The sequence below is a fragment of the Mugil cephalus genome, chromosome 22, assembly GCF_022458985.1.
Source record: "Mugil cephalus isolate CIBA_MC_2020 chromosome 22, CIBA_Mcephalus_1.1, whole genome shotgun sequence".
NCBI lineage: Eukaryota > Metazoa > Chordata > Actinopteri > Mugiliformes > Mugilidae > Mugil > Mugil cephalus.
This window is the reverse complement of record NC_061791.1, coordinates 17,659,860-17,678,737: the sequence shown is the minus strand read 5'-3', so window position 1 is coordinate 17,678,737 and position 18,878 is coordinate 17,659,860. Positions and strand designations below refer to the sequence as shown.

At 41.6% G+C, this 18,878-nt stretch overlaps 1 protein-coding gene across 1 annotated transcript; it reads left to right on the top strand.

Moving 5' to 3' along the window:
• The first annotated feature begins 401 nt into the window (after positions 1 to 401).
• Positions 402 to 17,482, top strand: LOC125000423 (neuroepithelial cell-transforming gene 1 protein-like). Its single transcript, XM_047575972.1, has 4 exons — positions 402 to 667; positions 10,194 to 10,257; positions 16,647 to 16,709; positions 17,432 to 17,482. The coding sequence occupies exons 1-4, from the start codon at positions 528 to 530 to the stop codon at positions 17,480 to 17,482; spliced, it is 318 nt and encodes a 105-aa protein (XP_047431928.1). The 5' UTR covers positions 402 to 527.
• The last annotated feature ends 1,396 nt before the right edge of the window (positions 17,483 to 18,878 follow it).

Sequence of the window (18,878 nt, the reverse complement as noted above, 5' to 3'; positions counted from 1 at the left end):
GAATCAGGGTAATTAGGATACTTTAGAACAGCTTGGACTATTTGGAATGGTGTAGAACTTTGGATTTTCCCATAGACTGCGACAGTTTGCAAAGAGTATGAATAATTTTGGACATGCAACTTTTTGTTCAAATGTAAATAAAAGCTGAGAAATATATTTTTTTTCACAATGATGCCTCTTGTTCATCGTCTTATTATCATCTGACAGACGTCTGTGTCATTTCCAATCAAGAAAAAAATTGCTATAATAAAACTGATATGTTCCGATGTAAATATTCACTCCACACTGACATCGGTTCACGCTTCCTTCAATCTCCGGAGTTTATACGTTCGGGCCCCGCCCATTCAGCGCAATATCCTAGCAACGACTTCTTCCGCCCTCTTCTCATTGGTTGAGTTCTGGATTTCCGCCATATTCAAAAAATAGTCACAAGCTTCTGTTATTGTAGTTAGTAGATTTATTGCCATTATTCAGTTTAACCCTGTCAGTAGCGTATAATTTAAACCACCCAGACTGTGATATTTCAAATGGGTGAAACCGCCGAAATCCAAGTTTCGGTTTCCACCTCAGAGAAACCGAAAAGATTACCGAGCTCCTATAACCTGAAGAGGAAGCTTTCAGCTGATGAAGAGTGTTCCCCTGAGAAAAACAACAGGGGCCCGAGGCGGTGAGTGCCTTTCCTCTTCAGAGTCTTGAAAACGAACTCTCTAAACCCGAAGGAACAAAACCAGTCACCTCTTTAAAGCCCCTAGTGCCGCTCCAGTCTTTGCTTTTAGTCTGGAGCAATGTTTTCAGAAACGTTCGTTATCTGTTCACGTTGCTGCAAGAAGCACAATATTACTTTGCTTCTCGTATATATAACGGTGTATTTTCGTCGTGTCGAATAAACTATTAAACAGTTAAATTATGGAAAATGTGAAATGAAATTGCTGTCAAATGGAAAATGTGGATTAATATAAGATGTAAATAGTTTTTACACGTCATGCAGATATTTGCGGCTGCGTCATTGCGTCACAAGATGGCAGCAAAGGGCCGAGGTTGGCATGGAAAGTTGGGCTGAATTGAGCAGAAACACGAGGCTATTTGGCTTTTTTTCCTTCTTCTTTCTGTTAAGGAATTGGGAGTCGGAGTCATTGATATCTTCAGCAGATCACAACATGTGTCTAAAGTTTTGAGTGCAGAATGCCTGTCAAAGTAAGGAAGCAGTTTGTCAAACGAAAACGCACATCCGTGTCTGGACAGCAGGGTTATATTTTATCCAGCTTGATTTTAAAAATACTCACATGCCTGTTCATCATTGGTGCATAAAAACTGTCAGGTATGCAATGTCCCCCACCGGATCAATAAAGTAACGCTCTTCCTGTCTCTAAGAAAGTGCAAGACGTTTAGTCTGTAAGAAAGCAGACTGCAGGGGTCATGCAAGTACTGTTTTTGGACAGACATAGGAAATGTCAACCTCAGAGTACAAGCCCTAAAATAATCAACCGACGTCAGTGTTTCAAATCAGCTATAACATGCCTATTTCACTGATACAGAGTTTCCACAGAGTCTTAAAAAGTCTCAAATTTGATAATGCCAATTTAAGGCCTTAAAAAGTCTTAAGTACCATTATATTTTGCATTATGGGTCTTAAATGACATTTAGTCAAGTCTTAAATCCTTCTTTCCACTTACGGTTTCACTTGCAGTATGACCCTATCTGGCCCGGCTTATTATGTGTCTGTTCCTCAGTAGTGGAGCTCACCTCAGGGACGTCCTGAGTTAATAGTTGAATGTCAATAAATTTTTTTATTTTGAAAGTAATTCTGGGTCTCTGATTTTCCTTATTTTTCATACTTCGTAGGCCTTAAATGTAACTCTTAATGGTCTTAAAAAAATCTTTAAAAAAGTCTTACAATTCACTTGTTCAAGCCTACAGCAACCCTGTACACAAGTCTTTCAACCCTACCCCAGTACATAACTTTAGACATGAGCTGATAGTTGAACGATTTACATAGACTGCTTTTCTTCACTTATCTACTCTGTATCCTCGGTTTGTTAGCAATGACTGTGACCAGAGCACCAGTCTTATGCTAATTTTATCTAATACACTCTCAGACCGGCAGCTAATAGCAATCGGTGTGTTTTGGTATTATGAACCCCCTGGGAGAGTTTATGTTGGACTCATCCGAGAGGCTTTCCATGTTGTGTGCCAAAGTGCCCCCACCCTGCCCAGTGCCTAACTGTTTCTGCAGACAAACATGGAAAAACATCACCCAATATTTGACCTCCATAACAAGGTTCATGGAAAAAAAAAAAAACTGTGTAGTGAGAGAAAATAAGGTTTGATTTCCCAAGTGAGATTGGCATTAAATACTAGACTGGCAGCGGAATTTTCCCTTTTAAGTACTCTTGTTGCCAAACACATGGAAGTTTTAACTAACAGAAATGAACAGACTTGGTTGTAAGCTTGTAAACTCAGTATTGGAAGGTCAGAGTCCATGTAAAGCACCATGGTTATATGGGTAGAGACAGAATGGAGAAATGCTCTTGGGTGGAGGTTGCGCTTCTTAATTTAGGCTAAATTTTTATCTGTATGCTTTAAACAACAGTAGTATGCACATGCGGGATTTAACTGTATATATTGTATACACTGCATACTTCTATTGGGTCAATAAAGACAGATGTGGACAAGTAGGGGCTGGTGGTGTCAGGGCAGGAGTGCTTCAGTTTTAGAATTAACAGGCTTTGACAAACAAGGGAAGGGCCAACTGAGATGCTAATCCACTTACTCACGGGCAATGCTTCCCTCCACACACAAGAGCAGGTAGATGAAGATAAAAGACCTTTGTCACTCTGGCATGCAGCAGTGACGAACGTAGTGATATCAGTCACTTATCTATGAATAAAGTTTCACAGCTAGGTGCTATTGGATTTCAAAAAAAAGCTAATTGTAAGGGAAGCATGACCCTGGATGTACGATGAGTCATTTTGTGTATAGGCAGATTTTTATGACCCGATAGTATGATAAGATTTCTACACAAAACAAGATAATACATATAACCAGATACTCTTAGTAGTATTTCACATGTTAAGTGGTTGCTTATCACTCATTTGTTTGTTCATTTGTACCAGCAACTCACAAAGAGTAAACAGGGATTTGACTTCACACCGAACATACACTACTACTTGGGCCGATTGAACCACTGAACTTGCCGGGCCATCAGATTATCTCCCTAACCTTCAGGATTTGGCCTTACAAATAAATTAGTAAAGGCAGGTGTGGGAATTAGATTCGAAATGCACCGTTATGAAGGGCTTCCAGTTTCATGGCAGTAGACAGAGATCAAATGTTCAAATCATTGCGTGATAAAGATCGCAAACACAGTGCGCCGTGCCATTTTTAAAACTCTACCAAACTGTCTGAAAGCTAACCGTATTAAAATTGTTGCATGGTAACTTAAACTGCACAGATTTTTTGGATGTTGGTATTTGTAATCCCACTGATGTTTAAAGTAAGATACTATGTGAATTATATGATCGATCCCTTACTTTGGAATGAAAGACCCAAATTCAAATACTTAATGCAGTATTTTTGGTACTGCACAAGTACCTTTCTAGACTGTAGAATGTGCTTTTTATTTACCTCACATACAAACAAGTGCACATACAAAATGGGTGCTCCTGTGGTACATTCATTATCACACAAATCTATTTTTTTAATAGCGCATGCAACATAAATGGGCCTCTGTACAGCCCAATTTTTACTCTTTATTTCTACTTCTGTCAATCAAACCAGTGGCCTTGCTATTCCATGATAGATTTATCACTTGTCTGTTATTGCAGATGTTTTCATCTTCTCTAGAACTGCTTGCTGTAGAAGAGTTGTTTCGAGAAAGGCGCGATGTATTAAGTAATTTAGTGGAAATGCTACCTGTGTGTTTAATTGCTGCTGACTCTTAAATCTAGTCAGATTTCCAACATGTTAGTCTGCTGCAGTTATGACAAAGTGGCCAACACCTTTGTCCAGCAGCCAAATGATGTAACAGTATAGGTGTGTGTTCTTAATACTACCTGACTCCTTGGCCAATGCTTGTGGTTTCTCAGAGGTATGCTGTCAAACGCAGTCACTTTTCCACTGTCTGCTCACCTGGAAGCTACACACGGATTCCAGAGAAGCCTCTATCTCATCATCAGTCAGCGCACAGCTCTGTTTCTCTGTAAACTAATGAGTCTCCTATTATGGATTCATGGGCTCATCATCATTCCACATTTAATCATTCCAATATTTCAAGCAACATTTGAAACCAACAATGTATCCAACAAAAAAGGAGAGTTTTCAGTGAAACTGGAATCCTATTATAGGTGCGTTAGGTTAAAAACTTTAATGAACAATAGTTACTAGGTAATATATTTAGTTATTCACATTACAAGACTTAGTAAACAAGTTTATGAACATTGAAATTAACCATTCAATACGAAATGAAACGACACAGTTCAAACTGGACAAGCAGTATGTTGTGAAAAGACACCCAGTAATCTCAACTTTAAAGCGTTGACCAGTGAGACGATACTTTCTTTTTTTAAACGAAGAGCAGTAACGGCAAGAACAGCAAACTAGCTAACCACTTGGCAAATTCTTACAATAATTCAAATTCTATTAAGCTCTCTGTCAGGAAGTGCTCTGACTTTCTGAGTGTTAACTGAACCACATAAGACTCACCTCTTGTACATCATAAACTTTGAGCACGGACCCACACAGATTTTAGTCACAGTGCCTTTCATAAACACGAACACCCCCTCGTGTATACTATTATGTCAGAACACGCAGACATTTGTCACGAGCTTAAAAGCCAAACCACGGTGAAGCAAAGTGTCTGTCCCATGTTTGTCATCATTTGATGTTCGTATCTAAGAAGACTGTGGGAAGACTGTGGGATAAGTTCCCAGATCATCAATGATTTCCTGTAAAATACCTCAAGATTGTGAAAACTGTCATTTCTGTCTATTTTATTTGTTTTTTCATCCGACATCAGTCCAACACCAAAATATATTTGGTCAGAAGCAGAGAATCCCTAGACCTTTTTCTTGAAAACTGGCTGAAACATTGTCAGAACTGCAGATTAGAACTGAATGCGTTCATGCTAATGACATATAATATACACTATATGAATATTTCTATTAATTGACACAACATGGTATGTCATCATGCTTTATCTGGGTAGGTCACCCAGATAAAGAAATGGCTGCTGGAAGCTTCTTCAAACATTTAATTCAGTGCACATCCCCTCAGGTAGTCACAGAAACTATTAGTACAATGTGACTTATACCCCTTTCACACTGAAAGTACCGGGTTGATGCGGGATTTCAGAACCGAGATGACCCACCTTTGGTGTGCTTTCATATTGCCTGAAGTCCTGGGTCAGACCTCCCGCTGTGAGAGCTGTGTTTTTTCCTCCCTCTCATACATCATCGCGTCGTCAACGTCATCACTATACATTTAACTACATGACACGGCGAGGTAAACAATGGACAGCATGGTGTATCCCTTTAAGTTTGTTGATGACCTGAAGAATGGACTTGCCAAACCCCCGCTCTTTCAAAAGGCTGCTGATATTTGAATAAATCACTGTGTCTTGCACAGTGCCCGATATCTTCTACTGAATCTCCGGATGCAAAGCAGCTCACAGATTTCACAGTCTTGCCGGCGCGTTGCCATGATTGATAGGAAAAAAAAGTGTGCCATATCACTATACAGGCTGTATATAAACACAGTCGCACATACATTCCCTGATCGGTGCAATTTCCCAAACATGATGTAGGCTAATTCACCTATGTGCCTCCATTTACGATAGTGTAACAACATATTTGATTTGTTTGATTTAAAAAAATAGACAGAAATCTCTGCCATTCAGAGATTGCTCTCTTATGGGAGTAGACCAAAACTTAACTCTGTTTTTGAGCTGCTCGCAGCCCTGGAGCTTCTATAATGACACCATCTGACAGACTGTCCAGTGACAATATCAGAACGTGACAGGCAGGTACATCAACATCATCGTGTAAATTAATTCGATTCAATTCAATTCAATTTTATTTATATAGCGCCAATAACAATACAAATTGTCTCAAGACACTTCACAAAAAACAGCCTGCAACCTCCAGAGCAAGCCTGAGGGTGACGGTGGCAAGAAAAAACTCCCATTTAACAGGAAGAAACTTTGATTAGAACCCAGCTCATATGGAGGGACCCATCTGCCGAAGGCCAGCCGGTTAGTAACAGAGAAGATAGAGAGAAAAGAAGAGCAGGAGAAACAAGATAAACAAACTTCTGTCATATATCAAGCTGAAGGAAACACGTAGGATCTAGTAATATAGCACATAGCTGATGATCTATGAGACTGTTTGTGAGTATAACAGGAATCATGGGCAAGTTGGTGAATTGTTCATCTAGGTAGGAGTGGATAACTGGAGGAGGCCATGAAGACTGGGTCAGGTGTAGCTTAGGACTCCACAGGTCAGATATTCAGCTTTGTCAAAAAGGAAAGTCTTAAGCCTGACCTTAAATGTAGAGACTGTGTCTGCCTCCCGAACCCAAACTGGGAGCTGTTTCCACAGAAGAGGATTCTGATAGCTGAAGGCCATTCTACTTAGAAACTCTAGGAACCACAAGTAGACCTGCACTTTGAGATCGCATTGATCTGTTGGGTCAATATGATACTGAGTTCTTTCAGATATGATGGAGCTAGGTTTTTCAAGGCCTTAAATTCAATTCTAGATTTTAAAGGGAGCCAGTGAAGAGAAGCTAAAACTGGAGTAATGTGATCATATTACTCCAGTTTTAGCTTCTAATTCTCTTGCTAATTCCTGTCAGTGCTCTTGCTGCAGCGTTTTGAATCAATTGGAGGCGTTTTAAAGAGCTATTTGGACAGCCAGACAGTTATGAGTTACAATAATGCAGCCTGGAAGACACAAATCCATGAATTAGTTTTTCTGCATCATTCTGAGAAAGGATGCTCCTAATTTTGATGATATTACGGAGGTGAAAGAAAGCAGTCTGGTCACCTGCTTTATGTGAGAATTGAAGGACATATACCAGTTAAATATAATATTAAGGTTTTTCACAGTAGTACTGGAGGCCAAGGCAATGCCATCCAACAAAAGCAGGTGATTAGATAATGAATCTCTGACATGTTTAGAGCCAAATACAATGACTTCTGTTTTGTCTGAGTTTAAAAGTAGAAAATTACAGGTCATCCAAGCCTTTATGTCTTTAAGGCATGCTTGGAGTTTAACCATCTGATTAGTTTCATCTGGTTTCATAGCTGGGTATCAGCTGCACAGCAATGGAAGTTTATGCTGTGCTTTCTAATAATATTGCCTAAGGGATCATGTATAATGTGAATGATATTGGTCCAAGCACAGAACCCTGAGGAACTCCATTGCTTACTTTGGTATATATAGAAGAGTTGTTGTTTACATGGACAAACTGGAATCTGTCTGACAGATATGATTCAAACCAGTGTAATGCAGTTCTTGTAATCTTGATCACACTTTCAAGTCTCTGTAGTAGAATACTGTGATCAGTAATGTCAAATGCAGCACTGAGATCTAGCAAATTAGCGGGTTGACCCAGCATTCCTGTTCACAACAAAGCCTAGCCGAACCGATAAAATCCTGGGTCGATTGCCAGGTCATTTCTACTTCTGTCAATCAAACCAGTGGTCTTGTTGGCAAGATGGATTTATCACTTGTCTGTTATTGCAAATGTTTCCATCTTCTCTAGAACTGCTTGCTGTTGTTTCGGCAAATGAGCAAGGTATTAAGTAATTTTAGCAGAAATATTACCTGTGTGTTTATTACTGGCTGGCTTTTTTCTCTAGTCAGATTCCCAGTGTGTTCCCAGCAGCCTCATGATGTAACAGTATGGGTAGGTGTTCTTATCCCTACCTGACTCCGTGGCCAATGCTTGTGATTTGTCAAAGGTATGCTGTCAAACACGTCTGCTCGCCTGGAAGCCACACACAGATTCCAGAGAAGCCTCTGTCTCGTCATCAGTCAGCGCACAGCCCTGCTTCTTTGTAAACTAATGAGCCTCCTATTATGGATTCATGGGCTCATCATCATTGCGCATTTCATTCAAAGTCGGAAATATTTTAAGCAACATTTGAAAAACTCAGGTCAGCTTTTTTGTGCGATGTGAAAGGGGCTTAAATGGATGATAATTTCTTTCTCTGAATCTTTTAATGAATTTCAAGCTAAAATGAGACCATAGATTACAGTTATTTTGATTGGTTCATATGCCAACTAGTAGTTTAGGGACACTTGAGTTAATTCAGCAACAGTTTGACAGTCAGCTTGTGAGCAACACCTGCAGCAACCTGTGACCTCTGTTGCCTCCAGGACACCCAGGGAGCTTCTCATTTTCCTCCTCTCTTTAGCTGCTGTTGTTATTGCCCAGCACATGTTGTTTATCCAAAACACCTTACTGTAGCATAAGTCTTTACATTTCTAATCATTTCAACAGAAGCTCTAAAGCTAATTTAGCGCATGTTAGAGCTACACAGGATCTGTCTTCTCATTATTTCACGTCTGCTCAATGTTCTACTGGTTATACTATGCATTCTTGGTTATGTTTTTGCGGAGTTTGCGACTTGATGTGACCAGTGTCTGTATATTGATCACGTTTAATGGGACCAGCTGCTCGCCAGTGTTGTCCTGATTTCTGGTTTTCCTGATGCAGCGTTGATGCTTTTGGCTTTTGGCTTGATTCATTATGCTGTCAACTCAAATGGTAAATACTGTTTCTCACTTTAATAAGATTTGCTGCCTTTCTTGCATTATGAAGTCAGGAACCAACTAAGCAGCTGCTTGTAGAAGGACAGTTGGTGTGCATGCAGTATGACTGGAATGACTCAACCTTATGAGCTGCACTTGCCGGACACACACACACACGGAACAAGTGTTTCTCAGCAGCTCAGCATTCTCCGGATGCTGATGCCTTTTTAGGCCCCACCATCTAAGGCCCCCCAAGATATACAGTAAATCTTCAATATTATCAACTATCCTGACAGCATTTATGATCATGCCTAAGTTCCAGATTGACTTGTGAAACCTGAGTGCACTGTAGAAGGTGCTGATTTAGTGTCTTGTCATGTGTGCTGAGTCTGAGGAGTAGTAAGACATACTCAGAGTTGTCTAAATAAGTCTTTAAGTTTTTTTTCTTTTGTGCTAACTACTATTCATTAGAGTTTTTATCCATATATTTCAAAACAATTGGAATAAAGTAGCTGAAGTAATGACCATTTCAACATGAAAACATCTGTACGTCTGTAGCGAGGTAGTGCAATGCTGTTGTACAATAATGTTGCCTTGTGTGGCAGTCTGAGGCACACTTCTCATACAAAGTATTTCATCAGTGTGAAATCGTCCTTCAATAAAATCCAATTTATTGTTGGTACAGAACACGTCTTAAGTGCTACTTTGAGGTTTCGCTTCCTGCTGAGTAACCGTCCAGTCACTGAGTCACTGAGTGGAAATGTGTTGTGTAATTGTCCTCACTGTGGCCTTATTCAGCCTGACCTCGTGGTAATGATTTAATAATCTCACAGGTTGAAGATAAGTTGTCTGACATGGAAAGGATTTGCAGCCTGCATGGCTGGTTTGGAAGGGGACAATCCCATTGTTGAGTTCCAAAAAAGGAAAAAGCTGCCCCTTTCAGAAAACCCAACAAAAAAGATAGAGATGTGGTTCGTGGTTTTTGGGAGGGAGGAAGGTGTGAGCTAAAGGGCTCCTCCTTCAAATGTCACCGGGGTCTCAGGTCTAAGCACAGCTAAGCAGTTGATGAGGCTTCTTTAAGGAAGTGGATTGTGGATCATCATCTGTCAGCTTCGTCTGGGCTGTGGCTACACCATGCTGAGGCTGTGGTAGGTAATGGGAGGTGAATGTTTTCTCAGGACACCCGTGTTCTGAATCACTGTCCTCTTATCACATTGTGAATGCTTTGAACTCAGCTTTTCTCAGTCTTTGGCTGGGACTTTAGGTCAGGGAGGACTCCATTGGTGGCTTAGATCAATCTTTTCTTGACTATTCCTTGGAAAATAGCACTGAGGTCATGCAAAGAACCACAGAGGGAGGCCACAATGAGCAGGCCTTGGAAATGAGTACTTCTCTGGTTATCGTCACACGCTGATATTTTTTGTTTGTGTCATCGTGCAGGTCACTGCGAAGAGGAAGCTCCTTTACGTTTCTTACCCCGGGACCACAATGGGACTTCAGTCTGGTGAGTACGGTCTTATCATATAAGGCCACAAGAAAGACATAAGCATGCAGTTTAGTTGGTTTATCACAAATGACTAAAGCAAACATCACCAAAAAACATAATCCATAATCAAGACAAGGAGCCAAACTGAAAATTGCCTACCCTCTTTATTTATTTTCAATGTACAGTATATGTACTTCTAAAGTTTACAGTAGGCATATTTCCCCGAGCTTTACTGCCTCATGTCTGACTCCTGCCCTGTCGTGCACTTAAGCTTCTCTTCCCGTCATAATGGTGTGTTTTGGCTTCAAATCTCGTCTCCAAGTTTTCAACATAGTCTCGGAAACGGTAGCACTGCTCTTTGTCACAGCGACGAAAGGCAGCCTCTTGTCCACCCCCAGCCACTGTCATCCAGACAGACCATCCAGAGTAGAGGAAATGTTTCAGTACAGAGAAGAGGAAAAAAGAGAAGTCATATGTGCTGACTAGAGGTAAAATGTTGTGCCGCAAATAACATAAATCTCTGGAACCAATGATAACAATAATTCTGTGCAAATCTATTTCCTGACCAAGCATGACTGAAATATATCTGAGCGAATCAGAATCACATTCAGTCATCAGACCAAGTCAGGTTTAATGTCTGCTTAAGATCTGGGAGCGGCCACTACACTCAGCCTTTAAAGTGGTTACCAACCTTGACTCTGGTAGTCAAAACACTTAAAAGAATTAATGAATAAAAAAATTGAGACCAGCTTTCCCTGTTGTGTGCATCTCCTTCTAATACCAGCCTGAGAGACTGTGATGATTTTTGCTGGCTCCATTATGGCTAAACCAAGTCCAGCTCATGTAGCCAGAGACCAAATGACTGGATAAAGAAAATCCAACCAGCTCCGATTTCTTATCCCCGTACCGGAGAAACATAATGATCAACAAAGCATGGCTGTCTCTAAAAGAAAAAGAAAAAAAAAAGGCCTGCTTGTGGTTTACAGTCAGCCTGAAATGAGACAAGCTAATTAGAAACAGAAAAGAGCAAACAGATTAGACGGCCAGCAGCACGAGGAGTGAGTAGGCATTCCATGGTATACAGCTGCCTGAAACACAATCCATCGCTCATCTGAAGGCAGAGGAGGAGAAATAAAAGCAGAAAGAGGAGGCCAAAGGCTCTTTATCTAGTGCCAGCCTGCTGCCTTTGATTCACAAAACATAGGACGCTGAGCTCATCCACCAAAGCCCATGTGGAACTTGTTAGCGCACCCTTTCAATTTACTCCCCCAATTTTACTGTTATTTATAAATCTACCAAATTACAATACAAGAATCTTGGAAGTGTCTCATTGCCCCTCTTATCTTAACCCGACCCCTCTAAGCTTGAAGGTTTTGCCAGGGCTTTGAATAAAGTTTAACCACCTCTCAGGGCTTTGAAGTGCTTAATTGGAATGTTATTTTTTTTTTTACCTCTAGCTGGGGCTTGGCCAGGTACAGGTTGGAGTTCATTGGCTCCGAAACTTACCGTAAATGTATGCGAGGCGAGCATTCCCGGGACGCTTGGTGGATCCTCTCAGAATACATCAGGCACAAGGCCTCAGGGGGGCTTTCTGTCGCGGCGAGAGTGTGAGTCAGGTTTCCATCCCAGTGCCAAGGTGGAGGAGATCAAACCAGGCTGTTGTTTAGTGGAATGTGAGGGTAATTAACAATGGCAAGAGTCAGACTCTGAGCTTTTTGTCTCTTCATGTAACAAGTTCAGGCGGCCAGAGATGTCAGCTTCAAGAGTGGCCTGCCTGATAAGAGGCATTCCAGCTTTAATCAGACATGGTTATTTAATGTCGCTGCCAGCTGCTGAGTGGCGTCAAGCTTTTCATGCAAACATAATTATTCTGGGATTGGTTTGCCCAGACTAACAGCAATTTACATATTTTCAAACTTACAGTCGCTTATTTTTTTAAGCCGTTGACTTTATAAAGATTCCTTCACATTCCACAAGGAGTATGATTTACCTCACTGTAACATGTGAGTCATCCAGTGTTCTCCTTTGTACTGGACGCTCACCCATTTCAAATGAGAGAACCCAGTGCAGCTGCATCACCCCTCTGCCGACACATCACACTTTGATGTTGCATTGCAGCTGCTCCTTGGATTTATGTCTGTATATAGTTGATAGCACGTGTTTTCACCCAAATGAAAACTCGGCCTGTTTTTATTAGCTCTCTCTGACTTTTTACAGGCTTTTGACAGGAGGTCATAAATGGTGTTGCAATGCAGTCGGTGACTATGTCTGATCAATTTTCTCTCTATTAAAAAGACACTCGAACCACTCGTTGACAACTACCCAAGACCAGCTGGGTTGAGAAATGTGAGCCATGGTTAGACACTGCTATTTTGTATATTTTTCTACATTGCTAAGGAGACAACCGCTTTGGGCACATTTAAAAAAACAAGCGGCTTTCTTGGAATGCATACCATATGCATAGACTCCACTCTGATACAAAGCATGTCCTGGTTTTCGTCGTATTAGCATGCCCTACGACAAGCTGTTTCAGCTGTCACTTGAATATCCACTGATCAGGCATAACATTATGACCACTGACAGGGGAAGTAAATAACACTGACCACCTTGTGACAGTTCAGTGTTCAGCTGGGAAACTTCTTGCCCTGGTATTCATAGGCATGTACCACCCACCTAGACCAGACCAGACGCCCCCACCCCACAGCAATGACACTCCTTGATGACAGCAGACATCCTCAGCAGGATGCAGCCTGACACAGAAGGAACAACTTTAAAAAAAAACATGAAGAACAGCACAAGGTGTTGACCTGGCCTCCAAATTCACTAGATCCCAAAATCGTGTCTGTGTGATGCTCCACGGACCCCCACTAACAACATTCTGTTACCAGACGCCACAGGACACCCCCAGAAGGCCCGTGTCCATTCTCAGTCACAATTGTTTTGGAGGCACAAGCAACCTTGAAGCATGGTCAACTTTGAAAAAGGCGAAGAACTGCTGTAAGTTCACTTACCTGTATCATCTGTAGCAAATTAAAAAGACAAAAGTGCAAAGAAAAAGAGCCAGAGTTGATGCTGCTGAATCAGTGAAAGGAATAAAACCAAAATGTAACACATGCCAGCTTTCTTCTAATCTACAAATTAAAGAGAAATCTGTTACGTTCTCCACCCAAACACTGACAGCCAGCAGCCTTACTCCTGCTGAATCTTTATAATGCTTTTTATATGAACACTATGTCAACATGTCAAAAGGCTAATAAACTTGACCCAGTGCCTCAGTATCACAGGTGAACAAGGCTTAAAGCAAGTAGCTACTGAATGTATACTAACAACAAGTAACCACTAGCCAGCAGATACAGAAGATTGCCAGTGCTTACTGAAACGGTTGACGACAGAAACAACTGTGAAGAGGCACGGCGCTCACTTTGAATCACAGCTGCCAAAACTAACAAATTACTGTCCCTTTAAAATCAGGTGCAGAGATTTCTGTTCTAGGTGAGACAAGGAGCAAGGACGGGAACACGGGTGGGTCAGGATGACAGGCAAGCTGTGTGACAAGCAGGGGCAACAATCATGGCCAAGAGCTCACAATTTGTAAAACAAAGTCATAAAGGGTTAAACCTCTAGAGCCGGTGTTTGCTTGGTCTAGTCTGGGCTACTATAGAAACATGGTGGCATAACATGGCGTGCTACTTTGAAGTGGACCTGCTCCCTATGGTATGTTGATTAAGGGCTTATTATAAGTTTAGGAAAACTCAACAGTTCATGGCTTCGGGGGATTATACAGTTATGGAAACATAAATATAAATACTCATTTGTCAAAATGTATTCATTTTAATTTCACTACTGCCGATAACATGTTTGCCAGATAAATGCGTTACAAATGGAAGTAAGTCCTCAGGGTACCTGCAACTCCACGCTTCCCTTTCTCACTTTGCTTAAAGCCGCCCTGCAGAGTGCTCAGACCTGCTCACTGAAGAGGACTGTGTACTTTGCCAGCAGACCATCTCATGGTTTACTGTCAATTTACATGTGACTGGGCTGGAAGAACAATGGAGAGTGGGGGGAGGCATGCTGCTCCACCCAGCTCGTCCATCACCTCTTCACAAAATATACATCTGTCACTCTTTCAGTCAAACTCAATACACGTTTTGACTTGGCGATACAAGCATTGTAATCAAGGCTTTTTATTTCACAGTTTCTTAGTTTCCACCTATTCATGTCCTTTCAGTAAACATTTATATTCATTTTCATCAAATCCTCAGAGAGTATGATTTCGTCATTTCTTGGCTACTTTGGCTCTTTTTTAATCCAGGCCTGGGTCAGAATGAGGCGTTTGTCAGGTCAAGAGACATTTCTCCTCGAACATCCAGCCCATGATGTCATGGTAATACGAGACTGTGTTATTGTTTGAACTGTGGAAGGCAACAAAACCTCTCAGCAAGTTGGTATCTGAAGACGGAACAAGCGATGCCCTTCATTGTCTGTGTCTGAAAGTGTTGAAACTTAGTGTTGCATCACGCTTTGCTCTTGTTTTGTGTAAACCGGCGTCCTTTTATGTAACCTACAAATCTGTCAGTCGCCCCCCAGATGAGTAACAAAGTTACCTGTTACAGCCTCAGTCTGTGTGCTCAGTGAACAGAAAGGGGGGGTGTTTGTTGAGTCAGAGCACTTACATTGAACCCATCCCTCCGTCTCAACATGCTGCAGCTTGGATTGCATGATTTCATATGTGTGCTGCTGACAGAGGGATATCCAAGGGTGGCACGAACAGGACCGCTAATTTTCTCCTCCTTTTCCCCCGTGTCTGTTTTTGCACAGAGGTCGCTCTCGTATTGTTTTTATCCCCTCGTAAGCCCTGAGCTTAAGGCAATGTTTAACTTGCAAGGAGAATTCACACTTCACTACAGTGAGCTGCTGACTTCAGCTGTCCTTCAGATCTGCACCCGACACTTTTCAGAATTTCCATAGTGTCCCTGTTCATAACAGTCTCACCTTTGTAATCCTTTCACATGCATATGTTTGTAGGGCTAGCTTTGTGAGGCCTGCTTATTGACATAATGCATTCCCTAGCCCCTTACTGTAATCTTAACCATCACAATAAGTGCTTAACCCCAACCCTTACAGCAACCTAAACCGAATTTGAACATTAACCATAAAAGCAAGTCTTCTTACTCCAATGGCAAGAAACAAACCGGTCCTCATAAAGATAGCTGTACAAGTACACGCACACTGCCAATCAGCAGTCTGTGACAGGGAGAAAAATGAAAGCAACAGATTTTGAAGCTAATCCCCAAAAACAGAGGGCATTAACAAAATAGTTGCCATTGTTCACACTCTATTCTTACCTCGGATTAATGGATGAAGTTGATATCATAATTCCACCTAATGTCTTGTTTGATACTATTGTCTTAATTTTAAACCACCAGAGAAAACCCTCTGCTCTAGTGCTGAATTAAGGTCTGCTGACTAGAAGTGGGTTACACAATCTTTTGTTTTTTTGCAACTCTGTTCACAGCCTCCCATTGAAACGCACCCAACTCTGAACAAACTGCGGCCTTCATTATGTTAACAGGCAGACACAACAAGACCTGAATGCACCCTGCGGGAAATATTTAAAAGTGTTTAGTTTAAGCTGTTGACCAGATAGCTTTAAAATTTTACAAATGTGGGAAAACAAACAGGATCCTCTGACTGAAAGGAAATGCCCCCACACCGCCAACACCATCCCTGTTTAACACAAACACACACACAGCTCAGCCATTCGTCGTCGGCCACCCCTGACCATTATGTGGTGTCCATTTTGGCTCTCCTCACCTCGCTGGTCAATCAGGTCTTGACGTTCACAGTCCAGCACTAAAGCCTCTATGGTTAATGGACCACAGTAATGAAGCCTCGGGGGTCCCAGGGGCCACCAGCGCTCTTCATAGCTTTTACAGCCTTCAGCCTAAACAGGCCAGACAACGGTTCTCACCTGCTAAGTCACTCTCCCTGACTGAGCGACCACATGCAGGTGTTAAAGTGCACTACTGCCTAATTAAGCCTTTCCTGTTCCCAGTAGTACCTCATGCTGTGTGTATTGTGGCTTTACAAAGAGCTACAGGGGCAATAAGCATAACTGTCCTGAAAAACGAGCAAGAAATGGTGGCTATAAATTACATGACACGTGTGTCATGTCCTGGGATCCACACTCCACGGCAAAGAAATATATTTTAAATACTGCAGTTTTTCCAATCCCAATGTCGAATAATCATTCGTTTAGCTGAAACACTCTGCTGCTAAAGAGTATAAAATTTGTCGATAAGTGTTTTCACTGTGTCTTCCAGAGTAAAACTACTTGTTTATGTTTTGATTCGCTGGTGCATGTCCGGCTCTCCTGCTGACATCCCACGGGTGCTTCTTTTCCACAGAAACGAAAGCGCAAGGAGAAGGATGACGGTGACGCAGTCAGCCTCTGCAGCTTCGACTTCAAGGTAAAACACAACATCAGACACCGGACCAAGTGTAACACTGACCTCCTTTGAGAAAGTTAACACTCTCCTATACTGATTTAAACTTTCCCAACCAGTGAATGGTGTCACAAGATGTATTAGCCTCTAATCATCCTAACCTGATTACGGATCACACATATTCTATTTTTACACACCTTATCCACTAGACACATATCTAGTGTCTAGAGCTAAATTCTTTACTGATGCTTTTATGTTAATGTGTCGTTGATTGCAGCTGTAACATACTATATTCCCCATAGGATCGATAGAGTGTATCTGCACATGCTTTTCAGGATAGACAGGTGTTTCATATATTGGACAGGAAACTGAAAACACTAGGTCAACCGGAGCAGTGAGCAGAAGTTGTTTTCACGTGATCGGCGTGTTTGAAGTATTTACTTTATCATAAACATCAGTTTAGTTAAACACCACTGGTTTCCTATCTAGATTTCTTTCCCCTACAGGGCTGTGCACATGAGTAATGAAGTTTAAATGCCACTACAGGCTTATTTCATTTCTGCGTTGTTAGGAAACACTTGATGGCAACGGAAACACAGTGTAGCCAAACTGAAACCTGGAGCCCTCATCAGGTCCTTTTGTGTGTCCGAAGTGTGCGCTCCATTTTCTTCTGTTTATTTAGAACATATTATCAAAATGACTAAGCTCCTGCTCATCTAGATAAAGCTTGTGTTTGTTTGGTGAAGAGCCTCCAGCAGTCTGCTGTTAGTGACGCCAAAGCCGGTCCCGCGATGTAGAGATTTGACAGGCAGGACAGACTGGATTGGAAAATAAACCTCATCTTGGTGTGTGGGTGTAAATGAGCACACGTACTCGTTTACGCTAATACGCTCGTCAGTCTTTTTTCACTAGTAGTAATCTTGCAATAACTGAACACTTTAGCTTCAGGCATGATTCACTCCTCTATCAGGTATAGATGATTCCCAGATGTAATGGAGCAATTTTGTGCAGCTTCCTTTACCTCAGGGTAGCACAGATTCACAAAACAATTTCCAATCAACTGTTGTCTATCTCCATATTTCTAGTCTCCATGCTTTTGTCCTGCGCCCACATGAGAGGGATCAGCAGAGCCTGGACCTCAGTAACCATTCGAATCAGATGCTTCAGTTTAGCTAAACAAAGCTGGTGCTGTGGAGAATCCCGGGGGCCACTCCTTGATTCAAATCAGAGCAGCGCTGTTTTGCTCCCACTTTATTTATCTTTTTCTAATTGAGCTGCTTCCAGTGCAGTCTAACTAGCCCTACACACACCCCTTGCTGAGGCAGTTGATGGAGAAAGCCTTTGTTTACCATATGGCTGCTGATATGCCGCTGCCCTTTTGCCCTGACTCCAAATGGAATTAGCAAAATCCATCTGTGCAAGTGCTGAAATCTGTGCACTTTGGTAGGAGCAGTTGTTGTTTTTTTCCAGTCGTTGAAAATGTCATCACATCCTCAGGTTGTTGTTTTAAGGTTTATTAAGCATTATGTGATTCACAATGAACGGGGATTGTGTGAAGAAGGCACACATGACTATAATAATACTAACTACACATCCTTCAACTTTAATAGCATGTCAAAATAGAGGAATAATCACATGTTATTGCTCAAACCTGTAGAACTGCGTCAACAATGTTCCTGCCAATGTCGTATATTGTGTTTAACGGAATTAACCATAGACGAGAGGCTGACTAGATGAATACTAGTGAATATCAGTCTTTCCAAGTATTCCTACTCATTGATGGTGTTGGTATATTTCGTCACATCACCCAACTCTTCTATAGAACTGTATTAACTTCAGACCTTCAACTTCCGGAAATGCGGTTGAAGACTGCACCCTGTCCCACGCATGTCTGGTCCTGCTTTGAAGTTCCGTCTTGACTGCAATTACAGCGTTGTTGCAATATTCATTTCTCTAGAAAATGCACAAATGTAAGAACAGAAACTAAAAGCTTGTCCCCACATCCTTTTCAAAGAAGCACATGAAATGCCACATATTGGGTGATTCAGCGTTTGCCTTTTCTGCAGTATAGTGTTCTGTGGCCCGCCCCAATGTAAATAATAACAATATGGAGCTGTGTCAGTGCCACATTAGTGCCAGTGACTAAACATTAACTTGGCAAATTGCACTTTTCTATCAGCCAAATGAAGCGCT

Excerpts from the sequence above, each read along its gene's own strand:
- LOC125000423 (XM_047575972.1), top strand. The coding sequence starts at position 528 with ATGGGTGAAACCGCCGAAATCCAAGTTTCGGTTTCCACCTCAGAGAAA. Across the intron at positions 10,258-16,646 it reads CACAATGGGACTTCAGTCTG|AAACGAAAGCGCAAGGAGAA; the intron begins GTGAGTACGGTC and ends TCTTTTCCACAG. Across the intron at positions 16,710-17,431 it reads TCTGCAGCTTCGACTTCAAG|AGCCTCCAGCAGTCTGCTGT; the intron begins GTAAAACACAAC and ends TGTTTGGTGAAG.